At 42.6% G+C, this 19,026-nt stretch overlaps 1 protein-coding gene and 1 pseudogene across 1 annotated transcript in view; one reads left to right on the top strand and one right to left on the bottom strand.

The window, feature by feature from the left end:
- Nucleotides 1–19,026, bottom strand: part of CFAP43 (cilia and flagella associated protein 43) — a 118,410-nt gene that overhangs the window by 28,749 nt on the left and 70,635 nt on the right. Inside the window, exons 23-28 of the mRNA XM_010356218.2 lie at nt 18,655–18,885; nt 16,566–16,772; nt 14,820–14,909; nt 14,473–14,553; nt 13,549–13,674; nt 4,156–4,275 (exon numbers count right to left, since the gene is read on the bottom strand). Of these exons, the coding sequence (XP_010354520.2) occupies nt 4,156–4,275; nt 13,549–13,674; nt 14,473–14,553; nt 14,820–14,909; nt 16,566–16,772; nt 18,655–18,885 (855 nt within the window). The remainder of the gene's footprint in view (nt 1–4,155; nt 4,276–13,548; nt 13,675–14,472; nt 14,554–14,819; nt 14,910–16,565; nt 16,773–18,654; nt 18,886–19,026) is intronic.
- On the top strand, nt 2,467–3,987 carry LOC115900403 (annotated as a pseudogene).

Below are 19,026 nucleotides of genomic sequence, written 5' to 3'. Positions count from 1 at the left end.
CCTGCCTTGCCGCACTTATAGCAGGCTCCTTTCGTGGCCTTGGAGTCTATGGGGTGTGTGCTCTCTGGTCTGGGGATACAACTGGGCTGTAAAGCCGCTGCTAGGAGCTGGGCCTTCTGATTGAGGCGTGCCTGTCGCACTGCCTCAGCCGTCTCCTCTCTGGAGTTATAGACCTTAAAGGCTAATTTAACCAGGTCTTGTATTGGTGCCTGAGGACCATCCTCTACCTTTTGAAGTTTCTTACGAATGTCAGGAGCTGATTCAGAAATGAAATAAGACGCCAAAATGGTGGCCCCTGTGGGGGAGGCCGGATCTAACCGGGTATACTGGGTTAGAACCTCAGTCAGCCTATTTAAGAATGCGGCTGGATTTTCTTCTGGATTTTGAATAATTTCTTTTAATTTGTTAAAATTTACAGTTTTGTTTGAGGCTGCTTGCATACCAGCCAACAAACACTGAACCACATATCTCGCCTACGGTGCCTGGGCTGGTTTGCTTGGTAGTTCCAGTCTGGGTCTGCTGAGGGGACTGCTTGCTCCCCTAGTGGGATGGCGGCGTCAGTTAAATGTAGTTGGTTGGCGTGCTGCCTGGCGGCCGCTAGGATGCGCTCTTGCTCCTCAGGGTTTAGGGTGGAGGTTAGGATAACCTGGAGGTCATGCCAAGTTAAGTCATAGGCCTGACAAAGGTATCTAAATTCCTTTATGTAGATGGTGGGATTAGCTGAGAAATCTCCTAAACGCTTCTCAATTTTGGAAAGATCGGCCAATGAAAAAGGGACATGTACTCTGACTACCCCCTCCACCCCAGCCACCTCTCGCAAAGGCGCTAACACTGTGGGAGGGTGTGGGGCAGGAGTAGAGGCATCAGCAGGGCACTTAGAGCGGGTGTGTGCAGAGATAGGAGACTCAAGACAGCCAGTTGGGGGCCCCGAAGAAAGCACGGGACTGAGTGGATTACTAGTGGGTAAGGAAGAGGAAGGAGGAGTCCGGGCGGAGGGAGGAGAAGTATAGGGCGGAAGTGAGGGAAACCCTAGATCCTCCGGCTGAACAGAAAGGAATGAAGACTCCTCTTTTTCGGGTTCCTGTGAGCCGGCGTCCTTGGCTAGCATAACTTGGGCCAAAGAGCACCGGCTACACAGGTCGGGACGAGAGCGTAAGGCCCAAAAGCCTTGTATGTACGTAATTTCAGACCACTTGCCTAACCGCTGGCAGAAATTGCTGAGGTCGGTCAGAACACTGCGATCTAGGGTGCCCTCTGGTGGCCACTGAGACTGACTGTCTAGTTTGTATCAGGGCCACCCCACAGTGGAAAGGAAAATTAACCGCTTCCTCCTAAGGTCTTGTTCGAGCTGTAAGGTTTTTAAATTGGCTAGGAGGCACCCCAAGGGGGTGCTCTTTGGAAATTTGGACTGGGGGTTTCCCATTTGTTTCCTCTTTACCGACACAATGGACACAATGGAAATGGAAATGGATCCCTGCCTGGCTTCAAAGCGTCCTTTGGAACCAGCAGAGACAGACTGGAGGCTCATGGAACCAAAGTGGAGATTACCTTCAGGCAGACGTCTCCGTCCTGAACGGGTCTCCCGAGCCACATGGTGGCTCCAAATGGACCTCGGACCTGCGCAGGATTTTGGCCGAGGGAGGTAAAGAGGAGACAAGGGCACTTACCCCAGAGAGGCCGTGAGAGTGAGGGAAGCGGGTCTCAGGTCCTGGTCCGTCTGCCGCGTGGAACGAGGAGGAGGAGGAGGCTCCCCAGACCCTGGGGGCCCTGAGGAGGGGTCTCCTCCCGGGTTTCGGCACCAACTGATTTGTTTTTCTAAGACCACCAGAGCGGGCACAAAAGAACCAGCGAGTAGGCAAGTGTAGGAGCAAAACTGCAAGTTTATTTTGGTCACCTAGCTTCAGGGGAAGAAGGTGGGTAGGGAGAGGTCTGTTGGCCTCCAGCAAATGAGGCCAACAGAGTCACCCGTGGAGCTCTCGGACGGAGTTCCAACAGTCCCGACCGCAGTGGGGAAGCTGGGAAGTCCGTGCGTGGCATTCGTCCGGAGCCGCTTTTCTAGGAGTGGGAGGGCAATAGGCGGGGCACGGGTGTGTCGGGGGGCGTTCCGCAGGTGCGACCAGGTAAATCTTGGTCTCTTCAGATTGACATCACCTGGCGCATGCCTAGTTGGTCTGCACCTTCCCGGGTCGCTGGCTGAATTTTCACGCGCGCGGGAAATGTTGGGGGGGATGAAGAACCCGGAAGTGCACCATCTTGCCTCCCTTCATCCAAACAGGTGCACAAGATGAGACTGGAGAGGGATCCAGGGCCCAGAGCATACAAGATCTTCGTACTTGGTAAGGATGTTGATCTTCATCCTAAGAACTATGGAAGGGCCCTGCAAGCTCCTTAAAAGTCACATAATCCATGGGCGATGTCCGAGAGAGGCTGTCACTCAGGTGGCAGCGGCAGAGGCCGGGCTGAGACATGGCCAGGGGAACACGGCTGGCTGTCCAGGCCGTCGGGGCGGCGGTAGGGTCCCTAGCGCGTCCTTGCCCTGGTGAGAGCTCCGAGCTGCGGGAAAGGCAGGCGCCAGTGGCTGCGCCTCCATGCCTGACCGCGGGGCAGGCCGCTGATGGAGCGCGCCACCCGCCCGGGGCTGCTGGTACTGGAGCTGCTGCTGCCGTAGCTGCTGGGGCTCGCGGCATGGACGGTGGCCGCAGGGCGCACCCGTGGCCTCCCAGCGCCGACGGTGGAGGCGGCGTTCGGCCTCGGGGAGGCCGCTGCTCCCACTTCAGCGACGCGAGTACCGGTGGCGGGAGCCGTGGCTGCAGCCGAGGTGACTGTGGAGGATGCTGAGGCGCTGCCGGCGGCTGCGGGTGAGCAGGAGCGGCGGGGTCCGGAACCAGACGATGAGGCAGAGTTGCGACCGCGCGGCAGGACTGCCCTACATTTGGCCTGTGCCACTGGCCAACCGGACATGGTATCTCTCCTGGTGTCCAGAAGTTGTGAGCTTAACCTCTACGACCGTGAATGCAGGACACCTCTGATCAAGGCTGTACAACTGAGGCAGGAGGCTTGTGCAACTATTCTGCTGAAAAATGGTGCGAATCCAAATATTACGGATTTCTACGGAAGGACTGCTCTACACTATGCTGTATACATCCATGATAGAAAAACTTCTTTTTTATGGTACAGATATTGAAGAATGCAGCAAGTATGAATATCAACCACTTTTACTTGCTATGAGTCGAGCAAAAGTGAACATGGTGGAATTTTTGTTAAAGAAAAATGCAAACATAAATGCAGTTGATTTTCTTAACAGATCAGCCCTCATACTTGCTGTTACTCTTGGAGAAAAAGATATAGTCATTCTTCTTCTGCAGCAGCACAATATTGATGTGTTTTCTCGAGATGCATATGGAAAGACTGCAGAAGATTATGTGATACAGACTCAGAATAAAGTCATTTTCAGACTAATTTCTGAATACAAAAGAGAAAAGACATCTGAAGAGCTTCCTATAAATAGCGATCCAGTGTCTTCTCAGAAACAACCAGCCTTGAAGGCTACAAGTGAAAAGAAAGATTCTGTTTCAAATATAGCCACAGATAAAAAGGATGGAGAAAAATCTGGGACAGTGTCTTCTCAGAAACAACCGGCCTTGAAGGTAATTACACATTCATTATGTTTGAACTATTAACTGTATAGTCCGATGTCCATCAGGTAAAGGGGTAAACAAACTGTGATACATCCATGCAACTGTATATGAATCTGCAATGAAAAGGAATTAACTACTGATACATGAACGGATCTCAAAATAATTACACTGATTAAAAGAAGAATCAATCAGACTGAAATGAGTATATACTGTATTATTCCACCCACATAAAACTCTAGAAAATGCAAAGTAACTGATAGTTATGGAAAGCAGATTATTGATTGCCTGGGGATGGGAGAGAAAAGAGGATGGGAGAGAGGGATTGTGGAGAAACACAAGGAAACTTTCAAGGGTGATGAATATGTTGATTATTTTGATTGTGGTGATGGTGCCATGAATGTGAAAACTATCAATTGTACATTTTAAACATGCAGAGTTTATTGTATGTTAATTATACTTTAATAAAGTTTATATATATATATTTAAAAAAAGTCACATAAGTAAAGCTTTTATTTACCTGGTTGGTAACCATCTCTGCCTTCACTCTCCTTTCAAAAAGTCTTTTCAAGTGTTCATCAAAGGCCTGTGTGCTTTCTTGAATAGAGTTTTGAAGTTTCTTCAGTTCTGCTTCTAATGACTAAAAGGAAGACAACAGTAAAGTTAGCATTTAGAAGTATTAAAGGCTACTAGGAAGTGATGTTTAAATTTCACCACAAGGGGGGGCAGATGGAGGGTAACCCTCGCAAGGTGTTCTGGGCCCTGTACTCTCTTAAACCAGAGATGGTCCCACTTGGATCTGTTTAATATACTGTGTGTTGAGATTTTTGCTTAGAAAAGATTACCATGGGAAAAAAAGCTTAAAATTACTGATCATGGCTAATGATACAGGCAGAAGTAGGATAGGAAAGCAAATTGCAGCAAATCTTTCCAGAAAATCCTCACTCTTTATATAGCGCAGCAATCTCCAGACACATGATTTTGTCCTAAAAATTTTTATTTTTTTCCAAAAAACTAGCCGGGCGACGTGGCGGGCGCCTGTAGTCCCAGCTACTTGGGAAGCTGAGGCAGGAGAATGGTGTGAACCCGGGAGGCGGAGCTTGCAGTGAGCTGAGATCCGGCCACTGCACTCCAGCCCAGGCGACAGAGTGAGACTCCGTCTCAAAAAAAAAAAAAAAAAAAAAAAAAAAAATTATTTTTTTTCAAGGACTGGTCATTTTCACGGCATTATTTCTATTTTAAGGAAACAAGAAGTCAATATACATATATGTATATTTATATATTTGTACTCTCTTGTTTTCTGTATGTTTTGTCTCTCCAAACAGTTCTATATCAAAAGGAAAATGTTCCCTTGCCCTCTCTTTTAAAAAAATTCCATCAGGACATAAGTGAAAAGTTATAAATTTATGCTTTTAAAGAGAACAATATTAAAATATGAGGTATAATTTTGATTGCACAACAGGGTGACTATAGTCAACAATCACTTAACTGAACATTAAAAAATAACTAAAAGAGTATAACTGGATTGTTTCTAACCCAAAGGATAAAAGCTTGTGAGGATGGATACCCCATTCTCCATGTTGTGATTATTTCACATTGCATGCCTGTATCAAAACATCTCATGTAGCCCACAAATATATACACCTACTTTGTACCCGCAAAATTAAAAATAAAAAAATACAAAGTAAAAAACATGTAAAAAAGAGGTATATTGGTATAAATCATTTTTATCCTTACATTTGTTTGTAACTTTTTATTTTGTATAACTTCAAACTTATAGAAAAGTTGCAAGAATAGTACAAAGAATTCCCATATACCTTTTTCAAAGTCACCAACTGTAGACATTCTACCCTATTTGCTTTATCACTTTTCTCTCTCTCTCTCCCACCCACTCCCTGCCCCCTACCTATCTACTTTCTTTCCTACACTTTTCTGAACCATTTGAGAATAATTTGCAGACACTTGAGGACAGGCCACTTATTTTGTAGAATGTCATTTAGTTTAGGTTTGTCTGATGTTTTCTCAATTGTACACCCAGGTTACACATTTTTAGCAGGAAGACTACATAAGTTATGTTATGTCCTTCTGTGTCTACCTCATCAGGAGATACATGATGTTGGTTTGCTTCATTATTGGCGATGTTAACTTGGATCACTTGGTTAAGTAGTGTTTGCCACTTTCTCTATTGTAAAGTTAGTTTTTCCATTTGTAATTTATTAATTTGTGGAAAGATACTTTCAGACTATGTAAATATCTTGTTTCTCATTGCACTTTTATCTACCAGCTTTAGCATCCATTGATAATTCTTATTCAAATTAATTATTACTATGATGGTAATAAATAGTTTAAATATACACCAGTTTAAAAAGCCAAGTTCTCTCTACGCCAGATTAATAAGGAAAGTAACTGATTCTGGGAGGATAATGGAGAAAGAGGTTTAGCAAAAATAATAGAGGCATATGATGCCAGGAGAAAGACCATCCAAATTAAGTTACCTAACAGTGAGGAGATATGAAAATAAAACAAACAAATACGAAAAAAACACATCTCAGGGTCATTTGCTTATAATAATTTATGTCACTATCTCATAGGCATGGAAAAGTCCCACAGATTGTGTCCTCCTGGTGGCCCTTTATCAAGTTCACCTGTTCCTAGATGATGAAAACATCAGCATATGGCAAATGGCCACAGACCCAGCTGGCTGAGGCCAGATTGTCTCCATATCTTAGATCCAACCTTCTTTAAAAACATTGAGATTCTGGGCCTTCTGAGGGTCTCTGGTCCGAAATAATGTTTTTGTAATGTAAAATGGTCCTTTGCCATTTCTTCTTCAAATGCCCCAAATTCTTCCCATTGCAGGTCCTTCTCACATGCTCTTCCGTCTGCCTATGCTTCATTTCCCACTCTTCAGCCTCTTCAGTCATTCTCACTTTTCCAATGCAAGCATAAATGCCATGTTCTCAAGGAAGAGTTCCTTGGGCCCTGTCTTAAGTCTCAGAAGCAAGGCCTGAAACAAGATTCCAGGGCACATGATTTCTGGATGGGGCGCTCTTTAGGAGACACCTGTAAGTGGGTGAGGGAAACAGGGCAGGCAAGAGGCAGGAGCTGAGCAATGAAGCCCAGCCTTGGCCTGATTCCCAGGGTTGGTAGAAATGAAAGGGACTCTGCTGAACTGTCTCATTTTGGGGTGAGGAGGCTGGGGTTTTGTACCCCCTTCCCCTTGGGCTCTATCAGCAGGTCACTGGCTGCCCTGGGTGAGGGCAAGGTGTAAACTTGGGGATGTCTCTGGACAAGGAGGCTCCCTTGCTCATCCAAGGGCAACAACATTCCAGAGAAGGTCTCAGGTGTAAGCCTCTATCAGAACACTCATAGCAGTGAGGGGATGGGCACAGCAGCCTGCAAAGGGGATCTGGTGGGTACCAGTGGCTGATCTAAGTCAGTGCCTGTGTTCACCGTCATTGATGGCACCCTGAACTTGCCCTTCTAATTTATCACATTGCAGTTAAATAATTATCTTGCGAATGCACAGTTACTATATAACCGTCTCCACTCCACATAATGGTCATTGTGAAGGGGGTGGGGGAGGAGAGGCTGTGTCTGTCTTATTCATGCACATCCCTCAGGACCTGCCATTGTACCAAGCCCATAGTGGGCACTCAAGGAATATATTTGTAAAAAACATGAATGTCATTTTTCTTCAAACATTCCTAGAAAAGTCTAATTTTGCCTAAAAATATCTGCATCAGATGCTGAGAAATGAGATGCAAAGTGAAAGACCAAGTAGGAGGTTTATATGAACCGTGCAGAAATCCATCACACCTAGAATTTCTCCCAGCTCTGAAACAACGACGACAACAAAAGAAACGGCCTGCCATTTAAGAAGGTATTGTTTTCGCTGACCAGGCTGGTGAAGGTAAAGGATGTATCCTTTAATCTATGAATCCCCAGTACTCAGAAGAGTGCCTGGCACATAATAGGTATCAACAAATTCATTTATGCATTCAATAAATCTTCCGTAAGTGCTTATTATGGATGGAGTATAGTTCTAAAAACTGGGAATATAATATTGAACAAAGACCAGTTCTCCTCCCTCATACTGTATTCTAGTAGAGAAGACTGATAATAAGTAAACATGTAAAAATGAACTCAGCCAGGTGGTGGTAAGTATTATGGAGAACCATAAGTCAGGGAAAAAGGGACACAGGGCAGGCTTGAGGAGAAGCAGGGATTTCCACCATCATCGGAAGATGAGGTGACAATTGAGTAGAGAGCTGAAAGTCGTGAGAATGCCAGTCATGTAGCTAAATGGGGGAAGAGCGCTCCAGGCCAAGGATACAGTGTGTCAAGGACCTGCAGCGAGAATGAGCTATGGGTGTTTGAGTCAAGAGTTTGCTGGGTATCTGAGGAACAGTAAGGAAATCAGTGGAACTGGAACAGTTAATGAGGGAAAGAATGACAGGAGATGAAATGAGATGGGATATAGGGATTGGGGGAGGAGGCAGGGGGCAGAGGAACTAAGGCAATAAATCCTGGGAAAGGTAACAGTAGTTTGCATTAGAGTGGTAGCTGTAGAGGTGTCAGAAAAGCAGCTACTTTGAAATAAAAAATAAGGGACTTAAAAGGGCAGAGGTGTGGTCTCAGGGTACTGCTTTGGGGAGAAAAGGGCAACTCGAAAGAGGGAAGTACCCTGTAGAGACTCAGGAGTAAAGGGAAAGAAGGAAGAGGTGGAAATTAGGGGGTCATGTAGAAACAAAAGAAAAATCATAAAATCGGAAGACACACCAGCCTCTTCCCCATTGCTTAAAGAAGTCAACTGTATATCAAACTGGTAATGTTATCCTCACAGAAAGGGGAAAAAAAGAATTGGTCAAAGTAATTCTCAGCATAATATGTTGGTGTATTCTTAGTGGGATATAGTTTAAGAACAAAAAAGAGCTACTAGGAAATCTGAAAATTGCTATAGTATTTGTTTTGTTTGTTTGGAGGGACTGGTTCTTTATTTCCAAAAAGATACCTGTTAATATTCAGTATCAAAATGGTTGCACTATTGGTTTCTCTTTCTCCCAACTGGCCCCAAAAAGACTATATCAAATAAGAATACATTTTAAGCCAATAAGCTTCAGGATGTAAACCTAACAGACCTTACACAAAAACCTTACCAAAAAGTGGGGATTTAGTAGGGAAAGACTCTTGAAACGATCAGCAAACTGCCAGCCCACAGACTGCAGAGAGCCCTCACAGCCAAGCAGGGTAGCCCAGATGCCATGAACCCAAAGAAGCAAAGTTCCAAACATTTAAAAGGTCTTGTACATAACCTGTTCAAAATTTCTCCAGCACCGACTGAAACCAAGCACAATGATATGGCACTTTAGAGACAGCAGCTCGAAACCCAGAAAAGGGCAAGGAGATGGGGTTTATATGGCTAAATCGGTGGCAAAAACATAATCTTATTTCTTTCTTTAAAGGAGGCAGGAGAGCAGTTAAGTGATCCCCTCAACATAAGGGGCACATGATCCATCCTGTGAGCAACTCGGAAGGGGATAGGGATGGGACAAAAATCTGGTCTCAGAGGTCTCACTATCTTAATTTTGGTCACTTCTAATGAAAAAAATAAAACAAGTAAAAATAACATTGTCCAAAGATATCTTAAAGCTGAAAACCTGAACTGCACCTTTTTGTTGTTGCTGCTGTTTGGCTAACCCCTCCTGGAATCACCTTTCTGGTTTGGCTGATACTTTGTAGAGAACAATGTGGTTTCCCACCGGGGAGTCTTTCCCTGGAGTCTGTTTAGCTCTCAGTAAGGCTGGCCCATACCTTTTTCCTTCCTCTACAGAGAAGGCAACGTGCATTAAGATGAAAAGTCACCTTCCAAAAGTGACAAAGGGATTAGATTGCAGAGCTGTAGACGTATTTGGAATGTTTTACATATGGTTGCTATAAAACAACAAAAAAGGTAATTACAAAATGTGCACATCACAACACGCTTTTAAGGACATTATGCATTGTGCTCATGTTCCCTTAAACGTTGTTACCAAAGGGGCTCAGCCTCCAGCCCAGCTGGAATCTCCGGGAAGAAGCAGAGACAGTTTGGTGAAAAAAACATAGGCGGTAGATGGGACAGCATTTTTGATAGAGGTATTTTATACACATTGTAGGACTGAGCAAATCAGTAAGTATATTTATATTTTGGGAACTAGAGTTTTCACTGAAAAAAGGAGACCTACATATTTAACGAAGGAGAGAGAAAAGAACCCTGTGCTGTTGAATTGGAATTGAGTTGGAATTGGAGCTAACTGGATGTGTGTGTATGTGTGAGAGAGAGAGAGAGAGAGAGAGAGAGAGAGAGAGAGAGAGACAGAGAGAGAGAGAGAGAGAGAGAGAGAATGACTCCTAACCCCTATAGCAAAGAGCACATCTAGTACCCAGATCTTGGTCTCTAAATACCAATTCCCAGTAAAAGGAATCCAGGATTCTCTAAAAAGAAAAATAGCTGATTCTAGGTGCCTAGAACATCTTGCTGTGTTAGAAAGGGAGAAAGTGCTCAAAAACTGATGAAGACACATGAAAAGGACACAGATAACAAACAACTTGAAGAAGCTCCAAACACTTTGAAAAACAGAAATAATAATGATAGTCATGGATTAAAACACATTAAGTTAGAGTATGCCTCTGGTAGGGCAGAGGAAAACTTCTTTGCAGAAGAATACTAACTAGTAAATATAAAATAAATGATAAGGCCGGGCGCGGTGGCTCAAGCCTGTAATCCCAGCACTTTGGGAGGCCGAGACGGGCGGATCACGAGGTCAGGAGTTCGAGACCATCCTGGCTAACACGGTGAAACCCCGTCTCTACTAAAAAATACAAAAAGCTAGCCGGGCGAGGTGGCGGGCGCCTGTAGTCCCAGCTACTCGGGAGGCTGAGGCAGGAGAATGGCGTAAACCCGGGAGGCGGAGCTTGCAGTGAGCTGAGATCCGGCCACTGCACTCCAGCCTGGGCCACAGAGCGAGACTCCGTCTCAAAAAAAAAAAAAAAAAAAAAAATGATAAAAACTAGAAAGGCACCATCTTGCAATCACTATAGTCATAATTGATACAGGCAAGGATCATCAATGGATGCCAAAAGACAGAATGAACAGAGAGTCAGATTCAAAATATCACCCCCCACAGATGAGTTATTACACACAAAGGAGAAAGAGAACTTCTATAATAAAGAAATCTGGAGAAACCTTCTTTCCAGTGATCATACTTAATGTTACCAATAGTGGGACTGACTGAAATCAGGAGCCTCCTGATACGATGCACCACAGACACAGCATCATCTACTTAGTATGATTCTCAGAAATATTATTGCACCTCAATCTAATCATTAGGAAACAATCAAATTCAACTTGGAGGACATTCCACAAAAAAATCAGCTTCAATTTTTAAAAAATGTCAATGTCATGGAACACAAACACAAAGTTGTAGAACTGTTCTGGATTAAAGGAGACTAAAAGAACATTAAAAACTAAGTGAAATTGATTAGATTTTTAGATAAACAGCAACAAAAAAAGCTATGAAGCACATTACTTGGGCAACAGGGTAATCTGAATATGGACTTAATTAGATAATCATATTAATGTTAAGCTTATTTTGTATGATAATTTTACTGTGGTTATGTAGAAGAATATTTTTGTTCTTAAGAGGTTTATGCTGTATTATTTAGGAATATCATGATATCTGTGATTTATCTCTATTCAGGAGAAAAAGAGAACAAATGTGGCAATATAAAAAACTGCTGTGCACAGGTATATATAAAATAACATATATATAATATATATGCTATTGATACAAATATATGGTATATAGATGGTACTATTCATGTAACATTTATATACATTTGAATAATTCTAAAATAAAAATTGGTGAAAAAAAAAATACAACGTTAGGGAAGTAAGTGGAGGTATAAAATGAATTGAGTGGCCTTGAGTAGATAATTGTGGAAGCTGGACAAAGGAGTCATTATACTGTTCTATTTTTATACATATTTTTTTCCACAATACAAGTTTTTTAATTGAGAGAGAGAAACTGAAAACCATCCATACAGATTTTTTTGAGTTTTGCCGTAAAGGAGAGCAGAGACATCGAGTGATCCAGGGGGAAAGAGAGGTCAAAGGAGTTGGGTTTCTTCTTTTTACTTTTTGTTTTGAAATAAATTTACACTGACCCAAATATCACAAGAACAGTAGAAAGAACTCTAGCATTTCCTTCCAGGAAGTTTTTTATTTTTAATAAGATGAGAGATGTATACAATTATAGCATGTGTCTACACTGATGGGGAAAATACACAGGGTGGGAAAAATTGATGATGCAGGAAAGAAGAGGGTAAATTGATGAGTAATGACATGGAGTAGGTGAGATGGGATGCCGGCTAGTGCACCAGGAGAGGACCAGGCTTAGGTGGATGCAAGGCCATTTCACCCATAAGAAGCAGAAAGGCAGACACTATGGATTCAGTGCAGGTGGCAGGTGGATGCAGCAGTAGAGGAGTAAGGGGAATCACTTTTAGTTGCTTCTCTTCTCTTAGTAAAACAGAAAATAAGGTGAGAGTGAGTTGAGGGAATCAGGTGTTGAAAGTTTGGGAGATGAGCAATGGGTGTGAAATGGTACTCTAGAATCCTGCCACTAAAAGTAGGGTCCACTGGCCAGCAATAGCCTGTTTGGAGCGCAAAATCTCAGCGTCCTTCCATTTTCCCAGAGCAACAACAAAATCAGAACCTGCATTTTTAACAAATCTGCCAGGTGATGCAAACTTGCATTCAAGTGTGAGAGCACATGGCTAGGGGAAAAATGGGGTAGCATTGCAGAGCAGCTCTAAGGACCCAATTGAGATTAAGGTCATAATTTTGAGTAAACCCAGTCAGTAGTTTTTCTTTAGCCACTTCATGGGTGTAGGTGCAGAGAAGGCAGAGAACCGGATTTAATCAAGGCTGGGGTTTTAGCAGGTGAGTACGAAGAAGGTGCAGGGATGTGAGGGTGCAGGAAGTGAACTATCTTACAACACAAAACTGTGGAGTAAATGTCGTTGATAGGTCACCAGTCTTTATTCCTTAGGCATCTATACTCCCTAACTCTTTGAAATCTTTACTTCTTTCAGTATTACTGATTTTGGCTTTGAGTAAGAACCATTTTAGGTTAAAATATAAGGGACCCTACAGGGCTGCAGTGAATAAAAATGTGGACAGGTTCACAACAGACTCAAAGAAGCTCTTCATGAGCTATAGTCACTAGCAAGCGGGCAAGTTGTCCCACTTTGCATGATGGTAGGACTTTACTTCCTTCACAGAAGAATAAATATTATTTACTTGACTGCACATCATCATCTTTTATATCTCTACTGTAATTGTGAGCAATTTTAATGTGACAGTGTTTCCTTCCGATGCATGGGGATAAAAGTAGCAGAACTGCACTGTAAAAACCTTGAATTTGAGTTGTAAATAATATACTGCATTGATTGTGCCATTTGTTCTTCAAACCCTTTTCTCGAGATGGAGAACAAATCAAGCAAAAGTATTACTGAATTCAAATAAATGTACATAACACAGAGCAATACCTTGCTGTGACTTGAACATGTTGTATTAGGTGTTCATTGAACACCTGAAGAATGAATGAAGGGCCAAATGCATGGTAATGACATGGGAAATGCTGAAATCAATAAGAGCTTTTAAAAAAACTATCGCTATATGTTTCTTTGCTTTAAAATTGTTTTAACTCCTTAAATTTATCTCCACCTACTTCTCCAAATTCTCTTGAGAATTTAAGCTGAAACACTATCCTTAAGCTATTAAAGATATGAGAAAATAGAAAACATTTGAAAAGATATTTAAATAGCACTCTGGATATGGTAGGTTGTATTAATTCTTTGCTCTTCTGACCTTTCTATATTTATCTCTTTCTTCATTTAACTCCTTTACTTTTTTCTCATAATCTTTGAATTGTTTTCTTTCTTCTTCAGTCCACACAGCATCAGGTTTTGCCATGAAAGCAGGTTGAGGAATCACCTGAGGATATGAAGAAAAGCATATATTTCAGCTTAAACATAAATGCAGTAGTACAGTAAAAGCTCAGAGTTTTTTTAAAAACAGCCCTTTACAAGGGTACAGTCCTTCACATTGGCAAGGACAACGACCTGATATCTTGGGCAAAAGGTATTTTAAAATTTTACAACAATTTTTCTGTGGCTTAGGTGAAGGTGAGCAGGGCAGGATATACCTGGACTCTTAGGTGACAGACTCAGAGGGGTGTGTTGGGATCTTTATAGTGAGAACTACCCCTGAGCTCCAGGGACACCTATGTCAGGTATCAAAGAAAATGTTTCCTGGTATATCTGGACAATTACCAATGAAGCAGTATTTCTGCCTTCAGTAGAGACCAAAACCACTGTAGTTACTTATTTTTATTGATTTGTTTGTGTCTTCTCAGATTGGAGGGCAAACCTGCATTTTCAAATTTATTATCTGTCTAATGTGGTACGTTTTTGGTTTTCTGAGACAGGGTCTTGCTCTGTCTTCCAGGCTGGAGTACAGTGGTGTGATCACAGCTCACTGTAGCCTTGAACTCCTGGCCTCCTGCCTTGAACTCCGGGCCTCCTCACTTTGCCTCCTCAAGTGCTGGGATTACAGGCATAAGCCACCATGACAGGCCCTAATGTGGTAGGTTTACAAGGTACTATGGAGGTTGTATAATATTTGTTGCTGGAGAACTTCTAAAACCCAGGTTTATATAGGACAAAAGTGGTAAAACTTAAGTAGCTCTTTCCATCCCATTCCACCTTCCATAAGGATGAACAGAAATATCACCATTCTCAAAATATCTTCCTTCTTGACTTCCAGAACTCCTCCCATCATGTCCATCAGAGCTCGGAGTCTTGTATTGGCACCCTGGGAAAGAGCCAGAATCAGAGAGGAATGCTGAGACAGACACCTGACATTCCAGCGGCTCCAGAGGCAGCTTCCCACCCAACATTAGAATAACTGCATTTGGGATTGGGGAAAGTGCCTCGAGGAGAGAAAGGGGAAAGAGACCAACTGAGATTCAAGTGACCTCTGGCCATGACAAATGTGTTGATGGGTTATTAAACCAAACTAGGAAGCAGTATCCCTAAAGCAAAGAGGGTCTTAGGTCCTGTGTAAGCAAAGCTGCATGCCTGTATCAGAAGCCAGTGCTCCGTTTCACGATTCACAATCAATTCTTCTCTGGCTTTGTGCCACGGCATAATGTGTTTGTGGGCTGTAATCTGAAAGAGAAAATGTCATTTCCTGCTATTATTCTCACAAAATTCAAACTAAACTTTCCTTCCACATACTGGGAGGAGGCTAGAAGATACTAAGGGGATTAAAGGGACTCTGCAGACTTTGCACCCAATTTTCTGTTTTGGAGTAAGATGAGGTCTAAAATGAGAGAGTTGGAAAAATAGATCTTTACTTCTCCATTAACTCTCAAAGCTTGTGTCCACCACTAAAAAGATTATAACAGGGAACCTGATAGATTAAGGAGGGGTTGGAGCGGGGCTCAGAGCAGTGCCATCTATGCCAAATTCTGAAGGATAGGGGTCCTAAGAGGTTGAGAACTTGGGGCATTCAAGGGACTGTATGAATGAAATTGTGACCAGAATGGAGCCAGGTGGGAGAGCAGTTGGGCAAGAAAGGGGGTGGGGGTGGGCATTTAGGAGGAGGCTTGTAGGCTTTATCCTAAGTGAAGTGAGCAGCCACTGCAAGGGGTGAGGCAGAGAAGGGACATAGTAAGTTTGGCTTGCAGCAAGAGCACTCTCCTAAATGTAGGATGGATTACAGCCCAAGGAGAAGCAGGTACAAAGTGACTGCCCCAAGCAGGGCCCTCCAGAGAGCAGCAGAGTGAGGTCCCTGCTGTCATCTTGCTCCAGAGTTTTAGGTCACATAGTGAAAGTCTGGTTTAGGAAAAACGACCTGCTTAAACAAATACAGCAGAGTGCACAGGTTAAGAGGATGAACTGTAAGGCATGATGGTTTGCCTTACAGTTGACACTTACTAGCTTTGTAACTGTGGTCAAATTACTCAAACTCTCTGTGTCTCACTTTCCTCGTCTGTAAAATGGAAGTAATATCAAGTACCTACTTCATAAGGACTTACAATGATAAATTCACTTCAATCCAGCCAGCATCCAGCAGAGACTGTAAAAATATTTTCTATTACTTCTAAACACCACTATTATCTTTTGCCCCCAGGAGTCAAGTTGGTTTTATGTGAGAAAAATTCTTTGAGTATTCTATAGCATTTTTTTTTTTACTTTTAAAAAGTGAAATATTGTCAGGTTTTAATTGTTTTCTTTAGGCATTTATTTTCAACTGCCTCTGTGCCAAAATCTTTAAAGAAGGCTGTCCGGAGAACCCCTTTCTGTGGGATCCACACTGCCTGAATGACCTAGATCACTACTGGAGCTCCACTGGCCTCATTCCCGCAATGTGACCCAACCACTCTGGGTACAGGCACTGGACCCAAGCTGGGCCAAGGAGCCCCTTCCCAAATGAACTGGGAATTGGGACTAAGAGATTCTAATTCAGACCAGCTACTTTCTTACGTGGAGGAGATACAAAGTAGAAATTGCCAGAGGAAGTAGAAATGCAGAGTGATGTGAACTAAGAGATGAAGAAAGAAGGTCTCTGGACCTCCCACGAGGCTCCAGTTTTTGGTTTCTGCTTCTTCCTGGGCTCAGTGTCCAAATCTTCCCTGGACTCCATAGGATTCGTAAAATAAATTCTCATTATTGCTGAGGCTCTATCACCTCTTTCTGTTATCTGCAACTGAGAGTGCTACTCAGTATAATCACTTCCCATAGAGTAACCAAGGTGAACAAATAGGAGCTGGGGAAAGTCTTCTGAGAAAGAAGGGAAGGGAGAACACAGCTAGCCAGTACCTCCTCATCTTGCACAACAAGCGTTCTCTCTGGCTTCTCACAGTCTTCAAATTCTGGTTGCCAGACTGCTTCTTCCAATTCCAGATCGACAATAATTTCTCGAATTCGAACATTTCTTTCCTTCACGCGTGTAATTTCAAACTCTTTTTGTTTATATGCAGCATCAAACTCATTATTGAAAGCAGTTTTTACCTTGTAAATGATATCCTGAAATATTAACATGTTACTGAAAACACATCACTTACTATGTCTTTACTGGTAACATGATCCCACAATTATACTTTCCCTCTAAAATCATTCCACAAATTATATTTTAAGATGGTAAAATGAATCTTTCTAGAATACTACTTATATTAAGTCATTTCTTGGCTCAATAATCTACAGTGGCATCCAAGTATGGGTAGGATTAAGGCTACCACATAATTGTTAGACCATAACCTACTTCCTGAAATGTAAATTGTAACTCCATGTGCAGGTTGACAAATGCTGAAGTGGGTGATGGGTACTTAGCGGCTCATTGGGCTATTCTCTCTACTTTGGTACAAAATCCACTATAAAATATTTAAAAAGCAATATACAGGATTTAAGTTGGCACATGTCTTTTCTTTGGAACCTGGGTTGGGGTAGATGTGGAAAAGAAGAGATAGTTTGTACGAAGCATTTGGAGAGCCTGCCAGAGAATCACTAGCACACACAATACTCTTCTTCTATACGAACACATCATTCTCAGGTAGGAAAGACAGCTGCGCTAGCCAACTGGAGTATGCAATTCCTAAGGTGCCAGTGGGACCAACTGGATTGCCCCCACTCCTGCTGACGGGTCAACCCAAAGTGGCCTTTGAGTTATCATGGGAGTTTAGTCTATATGTCTATCCTGCTGAAGACGAAACCATTAAAGCAGGGTGAAAAAATGATCTTAACAGCTAGCAGGAGAATTTCTCTTGGGCCGAAATTACCTCCTTGTAGGCAAACACCTTAATTAAAAGCAGCAAGAAGGTGAGACCCTGAAGGCAAAAACTGAGCAACAAATGAGGTAACTAAATAGCCCTGAGTGTTAATGAACAGAAATTTCAGGGGTTAGAGCAGAAAAAGAAAAGGATAGGAAGAGAGAGCTTAAGAACATGGCAGGAGACTAGAACTCAAATGGCAGACGTGGCTGGAGGGCTTTCAGGAACAGGGATTGCCAGCATTCAATTTCAAACTACCTTCGTTGGCACAATCTCAGTCACTGCATTTTCAAAAACCTTCAGTCAGGGTTTCTACATGTATAGACGAATTCTGAGACTGTTTGGTGGAAAGTTAAGGAGTAGGAGCTTAGAGCCAGAAGGACCTCACACCTTATCCTTGAACCCCAGAATTTACAGAAATTTAGAGGAAACTGTCTTTCCCCAGGTTAAGCAGATAGATAAACAATAACACCTTGATCTTACAAGGAAATCCTAATTGACATTTGGGTATACTGAGAAAACAGAATTCTAGTGTTTTCTTTTCTCTTTGAGCTTACTGATGTTCAAAGCAGAATGGTTTGTGGTGTCAGCTGTTGTGGAATGCTCTTTAGAAAACTTGGTATCACAGTAACCTAGTCCAAATGGTTGAATGCAACTCTTGTACACAAGATCTGTCTAAAGGACATGGACAGTATCTGTATATTCCTCTATGTATTGTTATTTATTTCTTCATTTATTTAGAGACGGAGTCTCGCTCTGTCGCCAGGCTGGAGTGCAGATTCAGCTCACTGGCATGATCTTGGCTCACTGCCATCTCCGCCTCCCCAGTTCGAGCAATTTTCCTGCCTTAGCCTCTCAAGTAGCTGGGATTACAGGCACGTACCACCATGCTCAGCTAATTTTTGTACTTTTAGTAGAGACAGGGTTTCACCATATTAGCCAGGATGGTCTTGATCTCTTGACCTCATGATCCAACTGCCTCGGCCTCCCAAAGTACTGGGATTACAGGCGTGAGCCACTGCACCCAGCCTCCTCTATGTATTTTTAAATCATCATTTGATTGGCGTTAGTTTTCAATATGAGGCCTTGAAAGCCACCTAATGTATTCTAGAGATTTTTGAGGATAAAAAGAATTCACCCACTTTCAGTAATATAATTTGGTTGATTTTCTCTTCTCTGGAATGAAGCTGCAATTGGCTTGACAATAAAGAGGTATCTACCCCAAAATCAGTACTCAGACTACCAAGCAGGTAATTGGGCAAATTGCTACATTTTACTGTCTTGTCTTCCTCTTCCTCTTCTTCATCATCCTCTTCATGATGCTTTTTAACCAACATAACTCCAGACTGAGCCTCTACAATTTCCTTCCGTAGCTAAATGTAGAAAAAGATGGCACAGAAGTTATGCAATTAATAAGAATCCTCTAAAGGGAAATTTTGTGACGACTTAATTATTTCAACAATCATTTTAATTTGTTGAATTGTCTTGCCAACAACTGAAATCAAAGTGATGAA

Source organism: Rhinopithecus roxellana, chromosome 11 (assembly GCF_007565055.1).
Source record: "Rhinopithecus roxellana isolate Shanxi Qingling chromosome 11, ASM756505v1, whole genome shotgun sequence".
Taxonomy (NCBI): Eukaryota; Metazoa; Chordata; class Mammalia; order Primates; family Cercopithecidae; genus Rhinopithecus; species Rhinopithecus roxellana.
The sequence above is the reverse complement of the archived record's forward strand: the minus strand, read 5'-3'. Positions and strand labels throughout refer to the sequence as shown.